This window comes from Haliotis cracherodii, unplaced genomic scaffold (assembly GCF_022045235.1).
Source record: "Haliotis cracherodii isolate W230 unplaced genomic scaffold, xgHalCrac1.p SCAF_2, whole genome shotgun sequence".
Taxonomy (NCBI): Eukaryota; Metazoa; Mollusca; class Gastropoda; order Lepetellida; family Haliotidae; genus Haliotis; species Haliotis cracherodii.
Genome location: NW_027266275.1, coordinates 59,611,457 through 59,622,335, shown reverse-complemented (window position 1 = coordinate 59,622,335; position 10,879 = coordinate 59,611,457). Strand labels below are relative to the sequence as shown.

The 10,879-nt window shown below is 35.8% G+C and overlaps 1 protein-coding gene across 1 annotated transcript in view; it reads right to left on the bottom strand.

Moving 5' to 3' along the window:
- Positions 1–3,264: 3,264 nt before the first annotated feature.
- The window catches only part of LOC139469332 (tachykinin-like peptides receptor 99D), a 44,225-nt gene continuing 36,610 nt past the window's right edge, over positions 3,265–10,879 (bottom strand). Inside the window, exons 5-6 of the mRNA XM_071251471.1 lie at positions 7,815–8,011; positions 3,265–4,848 (exon numbers count right to left, since the gene is read on the bottom strand). Coding sequence (XP_071107572.1) covers positions 4,593–4,848; positions 7,815–8,011 — 453 coding nt within the window. The 3' untranslated portion in view covers positions 3,265–4,592. The remainder of the gene's footprint in view (positions 4,849–7,814; positions 8,012–10,879) is intronic.

The following is a 10,879-nucleotide window of genomic DNA, read 5'->3' as shown; positions in this document are numbered from 1 at the left end:
GTGTGCCAAAGAAGGATTCTTATCCTTCCTTGCGCTTTAGATTTTCTGTTTGTAAATATAGTTTCTTTAAACAAATTCTTTTCTGTTTCTGTCAGTCACAAGGGTTGATTTCAATCATTTCTTACAATAAAGTGGCAGAGGATTAGAAGTGCCTTTATCCATTTTAAGTTGTCTAACAAATGGGACTAGCGGCATGATGAGGAATGCCCGCGATTTCTGTTTGGATTTTAACTCATGACATGATGTGGGGTGGGGGTATTAGATTACTGCAAGATGTGAGTGGAGACGAATGTTTGAAGTATAGGACGTTTTCTTGGGCATGTATTCTACACACATTTCTACAGTATACCGTTTGAGAACTGTTTCGTATGTCGAGCATAGTCAAAACAGAGAAATCAATGTCGAAATGGCAATGGACATCCAAGTCCCAATGGCTACAACATCAAAGTCAAAACGGAAAAAAATATATCACAAAAGGAAATGGGCCATTAAGCTCGTATTTCTGCCCAATATTCGCATTGATCTCTCTGGTTGAAGAAACACACTCATTGAAGTCCGAGAAGGCTCATGTGTTTTCGCGTTAACGGTTAAAGGGGCCTCATGGCACATGCAACTAATGTAATGGATACACTCCAATCGTTGTACGAGAAATGTTTGACCCTGACCATGTTCAGAAACATATATCATATCTCATTAAATGTACTATGTTCTATATCCTTTAAGAACAGCTCCCTTGGTTATGTTATGTACATGTAGGTCAAATCTGGAGCATGCTAATAGAACATAGGACAGACAACATATTCCATGGAAGGAAGTTTTATACAGGTCAAACAATAACGATGTCTCGATAAATACTTTAGCTACACTTGGCTTGTGACGTACTATTCAGGACGTATTGACATGATGGTTTAGGGCAAATAACAACAATCTAAGCTTACCAGTAGCAACGTATACACGGAATTAACAACATATCAGTAAGCTGGTTTAACAGTAAATATTCGGATGATAAATATCCTGATGAATGTTTCAAACGTGAACACAAGAGAACACGTTATCCCTATGCACCAACCAAAGGGGGAAAGTGTTATTTCCAATACCATCGTACATACTGTAATCCACTTTTGAAAAACATATGTATTACAATGTATACAAACAATAAAACGTTCAGTAGAACACTTAATTCAAGATAAAAATAAACAGAAAAAGCAATTTTCTTTTCAAGCAAATCGCAGTGATGCCTCAATGTTAAAATATATGCATTTTATCTCCAATATCTAAATGGAAAGTTATTTCTCTTCATTCAATCTTTCTCATCTGGTTTTAGTTGGTGAAGCTTTAAAAATAAGGAGTAGGAGAGAGATTATTAAAGAAACTTAAAAATACGGATCTGACGGATGTGATATTGATTTTGACTGTGCGCGAGGTTTGCTGTTATTATTAATTATTTGCCCCGTTCAATCGAATCTGAAAACATGAATGTATTAAATTTCTAAAGTATGCATTCCCCCTCTTCGATTAACAGCTTTTGCAAAGTCGTATGATAGCATATACGTAGGTGTGTGATGTTAGTGAGGGTAATTGGAAGCTCTTTTTGTGCACATCAATAATTATATACTACAACATTATTGGGGGTTATTTTACTTCTGAATTGAACAAGATGACGGGAATATCTTAATGTATGCATAACTTGATCATGCGATTGCGTTATCACTGCATCCATACAGTGGGTGTTATTCTATTTGACTCAATTTTTAATAGGATAATCAGATATGTCATACACGTGATATATGTGAGTCAGTTTTGTGAATCATGAAAAGATAAAAGTATCACTGGTAAACGGGGAGTAGAAAATATACGTATATATATTTCTGTGTATGGCTGAATGGTACCGTTGTTCATAAGAACAATATATTTATACATTGTAACTATTTTGGCCTGTGCTGCATATTGTGAGCGTTTATATTATTTGTATCCATAACATGTAGACGGACAATGTCTGTTCAACATTGTCAGTTCGTGTGGTATTCCAAGTAAATGTGGTCTCTTTGCACTGTTTTGCAAAACATGTTGTCAGCACTGATTTTCAGTGATCCATCACAATTTCCCTCACTTCTACGCCTTATGAATATCTGCAGATATTCCAGACTATTATTAATCTCTGGAGTTGTTTTCAATTTATATATGTGTGTGATGTCATTGTAACTGCTTGTGATGTCACGTACAATGAAGTGCATGTATAATGCAATGTAAGACCGTGTCATATCAATATGTGCGCGTCAGCATGTGTTATATCCTAATTATTATGACGGGCATTACCGAGACTTATAATCATTAATTCATAAACAATTTCGCAATCTATCCCTGTTACATGCTGATGCCACTTCTTCATGAACATGTTTGACGTTCTTTGTGGACAACAATAACGAACAAATGTTTATCTTAAATGCAGTTAATCAAATTGAATCTACTAGCGTAATCTTTGAATAGTAATAGAATAATACGCTGATATAAAGACAGGCGTGCTTGTTAATCCCAGTGATTATTTGATCATTTCTATATTATTCAGTCAAGTAATGTTTCATCGTCAATCGATTCACTAAAATAACTGATCCCAAAAATATATCTGCAAATTAATATTTACGTTGCAAATGGAAATATAGATGTTACAATACAGTAAAACGTTTCGATCATAAAACAAATAAATATCGATGTCACGCACATACATGTAATACATTTCACTTCGTGACAATTCGTAAAACATAGTGGACATGTACATTGAAAAATTCCTTAGGTTATACAAAAGCCAACATGTAATATGCATAATAAAACATTACGATTAGGCCTGGTTACAATCATTACAACACACATGTGACTTTGATTGTGACAAGAGTACGTATGTTATTGTCCATGCGACAAAAGATAATGGATAATCAGGAAGTGTAGTCCTTATTACACAATAATGATTAATAGCTGTTCTGTTGCAGAGATCAAAAGAACTCAAAAACCGAACATGTTTCACCAAAATATTTCGATGAAATATTTCCCTAGATGTTGCTATGGAACGATGAACATATTAATGATTACGTCCTCTGATATTCTTTAACTACGCACAATGGTAATCCATATTCCAGTATTATTGGTTTCCTGAACATATGACTAAAATAAAAATGGATATCGCGAGTCAAGTCTTTATTGAAACTACCGGCGCACATCGTAGAAGTTTGGGATGCTGTTTGCACCAGGACATCATATACGTCTGTCAATAATTGGTAAGAATTTAGATACAAAATTAGAATAGACCACCAGAAACCGTGCACTGAGAAGACCGCTAGACAGGCATCAGACTATTGCAAAACAACTCTCTAAAACTAATGAAAGTATAGGTTCCAATAATACCTTGCTGACAGATTTCCGCCTGTCTTAATGCGACGTCGGACAAGTCAGATGCTTAGTAATCGACAGATAAGTACATTTGTCTGTCGGATTCCGAAAGTCACTGCCACCGTCTAACTTAAAGGGAACCTGCTCTTCAAGCTTCGTGGTGACCATTTCTTAGGTCAGCAGTACCATCCTTCGTTTGTATGCACACTGTTGAAAACATTCACAGGTGAGGCTGGCTAGTTATGATGTAGTAAATGATTTGTTAGTTTCGGAGACACTACACCACAATGCAAACATATCTTCTCAATATAGGTACATGCTTGCTGTTGCCCATTTCAGTTTTAGGTTTAACTATAATCATCATCAAGTTCGTATTTCATCTTTCTACAGCACCATCACTCGTGTCTCACCTCGGCGTTATCAATATCACCTATGTCAAACAACTGCATAAAAACTTACTATGTAGCTACATTGAACGGGGGTAACACGAAAAGACTGATATATACACGCAAACTAAATCAACTAAGAGAAATTAAAGGTACACGAAGGAACAAAGTAAATTGCTATGTAAATTAAATTGGTGTTGTCGAATACATGCATTTTTTATATTTATTTTTTTTGTAAGGACTCATGAAGAACTTTCATACTAATAGTTGTGATGGTATTCATATCTTAACATGGAAAAAGTAATCGTTCTAATTTGTACGTTGGTAAGACATTGCAAAAGATGTAATCATTTTGCCTTGTCTATGAAATCTTGACGTGCATAATCTGCACCTATGACTAAACAATGATAAACAATCCTTTTACCGATATTTTGGCATTAAAACCAAGAATCCTCGCCTTGAGGAACACTCTCATCAACAGCACATTCGTTTGATGTAAGTTGTCTTCATATTTCATTTGACTCCAACTGGCACCAGGTGTTTATTTTGTCTCCAAACAAAGACCAGTCAATATGAACACTCATTTCACTTTTATTGTCAATTGACGCACTGCATTGCCTTCGCGTTGATCATAATCACAGACTTGTCCATATAAGCCATTTTATATTGCAGGTTCTGGCGATTCTTCCCAGCTTTGTATTGCAACGAAGTGCATCCTTCATATGGTGCACATGGGCACACCTTGATCGACTATCTGTGCAAATATATGGTCTCTCTGTGGTGATTGAGCTTGGTTGTAGTTGAACAATATAACACCAATGTCCTTCAAACGGAATCATCCCGCGTCCTCTTTGAAACAATGGGATGCATCCTGTACACGCTTGGTGTCGACGTTGTGTCATCAAGACTGTCCATGGTCGTGTGCATCAAAGAGCCATTTCTGTCGTAAGTATATTTTTCCGATGCAGTCATACTCGTACGGGTCGAGTAGAAGGCTCGTTCATGGCTAACCATTCTTCGCGTCTTCTTGCACGGACGAAATGGACACCAGCGAAAAAAGCGCAGAAATCCTTGTCTGAATCTGAAATGTTAACGAGAAAACATAATAACTCTCTTGCAAAGTCCAACATATCTGGTGTCCTCTGTCACATTATCAACCAATACGTCTGAACCTAAGCAAGGGTTACAGAACCAATCCTCCGTAGTTTCCTACATGGGCGAAAGGGACACCAGTGAAATGCGTGCAGGAATCCCTGTCTGAATCTGAAATAGTAACGGAAAAGCATAGTCATAGTCTTAAAAACAATTTTAGTCTAGGCGCATGCATTTGGTCCATCTACTCATCCTGCGTCACGTTAATCTACCTTAAAATAGTTACTGTAAAGATGATATGTTTAAAATTATGTTTTAGTCTGTCATCATAGCCTTTGGGGGGAATTTAGATTATTTTAAATTACATTTTACGTGTTATATAACCGCATCTGAACCAGACACATTAGTTTATTCCATGTCAAATTGACAGAAACATACCAGCCAAACAAAGAAAGTGACATTGTAAGAAATATTTATCTGTATTTACATGTAAATGCTTATATATCACTTCTTTACAAGGCTTAATAATTGCTGCAAATATGTCATTTAAAAATCACAGATATATTTACATACATTCATGTCTAAATATACATAGATTTACGTAATTATAGTCCTAGATTTCTTACTCGAAGTGTTTCATTGATATCCGTGACACAACGGCAGATTGGAACAAGACATACATGGCATGTAATCTAGACTGATTAACCAATCATCATCATCATATATTGAGCTTTCGGTACTTAAGTTCAGAATCAATTACTTAGGAATCCGTGCTTTCACAAATTTTAGGATTCCTGACATAAGCCTAATCCGAATCGTGTACTGCGTGATCTTGTTTCTGCGCGTTGTACATTTAATGGTGTAACCATTGTCTCATAATGTTCATTGTTGGCCACATTATGCGGAATACCTCTGTGAATTACTTGTTGTGCTACAGAGTACAACAAAGCTTTTATCAAATAAGCAACCGTTTGATATTAATACTTCAGTGTCATGGCTTCCTCCACTACGACATGGTTGGCTTATTGTGAACCCTACGTACGAATCTGTAAAGCAGATTTTGGATGAAATGAACTTGAGTTAGTAATTTTCACTAACCCTTTTCTTGTTAATGCATCTCATTTATTTCTCGTCAACGAAACAGACATTACGTCCACTCAGAGTTGCAAGCACTACAGCTAAAGAGACTCATTGCACGGTTTGCACTTAAAACACAGTTTGATGTATCAGATGTTGATGAGATGTACACGTGAGTGTCACGAAGCACACTATAAAACCAATATTTCATTTCGGTGATTAATACGAGACGCTATTGTTTATTCAGGGACTTAACGGTATTTTGGTAAAGAATCCACCGATTCCGATATGGTTTCTTAAAAGTAAAATGATGGAATAATATCGACTAGCACTAGACTATGAATAACCACGAGGAAAAAACACTGGATTGTGATTGAAAATTTTGAAAAAATGTATTTACGTCCTTCAGAGTCTCAGATATTAATCAGAAGTACCGGCTTATCCACCTACAGTACTTTCGTGTAAATATAACATGTGGGGTGTGCAAATAAACCCCTTGACTTCAAACGTCATGGAGTATCTTTAAACTTTAAGATGACATTTTCTCGAAGATTTAGTTGCATCAACTAGCAATATCGTCTACAATTTGCAAGAACTATATCAAATACAATCAGACCACTTTTAAACAGTAAGAAAAACTGGAACTAATGGTACAAAAGATACTTATGCAAGGATTCAGTCAGCCTCATGTTACCAGTTCTCTTCTCAAATCGATTCAAGTAGACCGCTTCTCAAATATGTAGACGAGACATATAGCTGAGGAATGTAATTATTGTTTCAATGACAGTGATCAGGCAATCTTTATATCACAACAGTACATGTAGATCAAATTCCAACACATCAAACTGGCACCGGATTTAGCTTACGTATCCAAACAGAAACATATTTTATGCTCCAAACTACCAGTAAAAAACAAACAGTATTTTAATTAGCTTAGTCGATGGAAACCACTGGTAATCGAAGTTAATACTTCATACAATATTTACGTCATAGAAAACACACAGGTTCCGTTACCCTCAATATTTGTTCGTACTTATGTCTATACCCTCATATTTCGGTAATATAGTGAGATATTGAAAGGTGCATATTGGCTATGTGTAAATAAAGCATAGTTGTATAAATAGTTGTATAGATTTTTAACGTAGACAACTGAGCTGTAACGAGTTACTTTTGTTATGAGATGGCATTGAAAAACAGAATATGTCTTGTACTTGATCATAATTATCTGTGTGCATGGTCAATAACTACAGTACTGTAATTACATGGTGACATAATTAACGACATATGGGGCACGAGTGCTCCATAATTTGTCTGCACATGTCTGAAAGCTGAATGACGACCTTAAGTTATTTGTAAATTTGCTTTCTCACCATGGATTCACGTAGAAGATATATCTGATTAAATCTGAACACGGATATACGAGATATGGAGAATAGTAAATACTTTAAGTCCTATAAATAACAAACAAACCAGAAGACATATTTGTTGGTATTTAAAAAATAGTCAGAAATTATTGTGGACATATTATTTATCTCAACTAACAATCCTTTTCAATCCATGTGCTTGATAGTAAACAGCAAATTTGTATTCTTGCAAACTGTAGATTTGTAAGACATACATTATCTTTATTTGGATTAAAGCAAATTAAGGTTGAAAGTTGAAAAAACATATTTAGATGGACAAGACAATTATTTTAAGGGTGGGACTGTTGACTAAGATCCATATTTACAAACACAAAATTTATTTTAGTATGTAAGGCTTGTCTCCGTCAGTTTGACAACTTTACAAATGTTAAAATATAGAAAATAATTCAGTTTTGCAATATTTTACCAAGGATACAAACATGAAACGAAAGAAATCAATGCAGGATAACCATACCGAGCGTTCATCCAACAGTATATGATTGGGTTGTACATTGAATTGCTCATCGCCAGCCAGTAGATGAGGAGGTAAATCTGTTGAATGTAGCTGAAATAGGCAACATCGGTACGTATGTTTCCAATGATGAAGTACAGATGCGTAGGAAGCCAACAAACGGCAAAGATAACCACAACGACCATCATCATCTTCACCACCTGAAAAAGAGAAAGCAGAGTTGTCATGATAAAAATCATGTTATATTTCTGACGGCTTCTCTATTCATTTCCTTTTATTAGCTCAGTGTCCCAAATGTCATGAGGCGATAGGACCACTGCCCATGCCTAATTATTGGTGTAATTCCAGCCGATCATTTAGAGGCAGTGCTGTGTACAACGAAATGATGCTGGGTCCGGTTTCACAAAGATGCCCCGGCGGTACTATTAGCACACTTAACATACATAAACACAGACTTAGGTAGTAACCCTTTGATCGCTTTTGTGATACCGGGCCCAGTTTCACAAAGCGGACACAGCCTCTCAGGGCGTGTGCGGCCAATTGTGAAATACACAATATACTGTTTCTTTTTAATATTCAATCTTCCACTGATGTAATGCTGGTTGAAATCTTTTCAAATACAGTTTAAGGCTCTGTTGGTACTCGTGACTTGATTTAATCTCCTTTTTACACAAAATTGCACCTCCCTCCCTGCTTACCATATTTTTCTCTTTTTTCTTGAGCGATAAGTACTCTCTGATTACAATTTGATGGCGTGATTCTAAACCGGCTCTAGTGAATACTTGCTTTTAACACGACCTCAATATAGCTTATCAGGGGTCGCATTTAGCAATGTGTTATTGTTGTACCTCTTATCATCAGAGTTTAAATAGCTTTAACACCTACTCGACTGAGTAGACTCACAAAGGGTCGCTTGAACTTGAACTAGGTTATGTATTAGAGCTTTCTAGTTTCTTTATACCATACAGAAAATCAAGCCCTTAAATGTATAACAGATGATTGATTATATTTGAAATTATAATTTATTTCTTTACTCAAAACACGACTCTTGTGTGATTGTTCCCAAATGAAATGTCAGATACACACGTACGTGTATCTATGTATAATGTTGCCTTTGTTATATTTGATCCCAGTGGTACGTGCTACCATCCATCACGATATGTGTGTGAAAGTTCACGTCACGATCTCGTACTGAATCAATATCTTAACAGAAGCGTAAATGCTTTTGATTTAAATTGAACAATTTCGCCCCTCACGTACACTTATGTTGCCCTTAAGGAAACGTAAGACATTGTGTTAAAGCATGAGTGATCCTTGCTTTCAATATCCGTAATACACTTTTTATCGTCCCATTTCAATATTTATATAGCCACAATAATGGTAATGGCAAGTGCAGGATACATATATCTAGCGACCAGCCTTTCAACTGACAGGCAACGCTAAGAGCATCTCTCCTTAACTGTGTTAACCGAGGTATCTTTCAAGGGGAATTAACATAAAATACGAGAAACCAAACATGAACATGGTTCAGTTAATTGGTGCCTTTTAGAAATAATTGACAATTAGTCAGAAGACTCGTCATAATCATTTTGTAAACCTACTCACTAACACATACCCTCAATATATATACTTACTGGATGAATGACTGGGCTATGCGTAACGACGTTTTTAGCAATATTTCAGCAATATCACGCCAGGGGACACCAGTATAGACCTGTCTTCACACATTTTTTTAAGTGGAATGAGCGAAATATTTAACCACTAGTCTGTCCCTACGCTAAATAGGAAAATTTAAATGTAAATATATATAGAGTAATACACTAAATAGAAAAAAAGCAATAGTTTGGTTGTATTAAGTGCTTTCTAAGATCCCTTCAAACGCCCAAATGTAAAGTACATGTCAACAAAGTAACTAAAGAAACAAACTAATTGAAGTCTTTAAACTTTACAAACTTTAACCGTTGAGACATGACGTACACATGTAATGAATGTGATTTAAAATGTAAAGTACAAGGTACATGTTTGAACTGATTATTGTTTAGGCATCAAAGCCATGTCAGAGCATTGAGAAAGAGTATTTAAACAAGTAATCGAAATTTGTTAATTGTGTTCTTGTAGGATACAGCTTTGTTCTCCTAATTTGAAATGTTTTAGGAGATATTTCACAGAGGCACTATAAAAGCTACTCCACGTGGATTGGTCCAGTCTTTTAATTAATTTGATCGATTTTAAACTTTGTTTCATATTGTTTTACTGACGTTAATCAGAATGGTGATGGATCATGCACAAGGCTTTTATCATGTCATCAAAAACCTTTGACTACTAATGACCTTCTAACGCATTGCCCTCTGGTAAATCAGGGGAAAATTCAAACGAGCTTTGAGAGTGTATTTTCAGATTGTCGACGAGGAAGGATACAATGACATATAAACCAATTGTACAGATATCATGTACATAACTGATATAAATGCGTTTGGTCATATTGCCATGATATTGCATGAGAGTATATTCTCAGAAAGTATTTGAGAAAAAATGGATGTGGATTCCAAAAGCTTAAAGGATTTGCTGGATTTTTGCAATCTCAGAAAATGTCAGTCACATGTCAACTTTTTAGACTTCTATCCATACGACAAATTCTTTCTTTGACCCATAGGGCATTTGTCATTAAACGTGGTGACCGTATCTACATTAAAAGGATCAGGACAATTTGTCAAATGTGAACGCAAATACCTGACGATGACTGAGAAAACAATATGTGGAATGCTCGCCACCATTTGTGCACATCCTGAATATGAATCCAAAATATGAATTGAAATATAAATTCGGATTGGCAAAAACAAAACCTGCGAATTTGGTCAAGATTTTTATCTAAGCTTGATCAATGATCTGCCTGACATCGTTCGATAACGATCACTTCGCCAATTCAATTCCACTGAACTGGATGTAAAAGCAACATCATCTGAGCTACAACAGAGACAATATGGATGACTTCACTACACCGGTACGCATCAAACGTAACTCAGAATTAACATATCATTTTTAGTTTCAACAAAATCAGTAAACTCGCT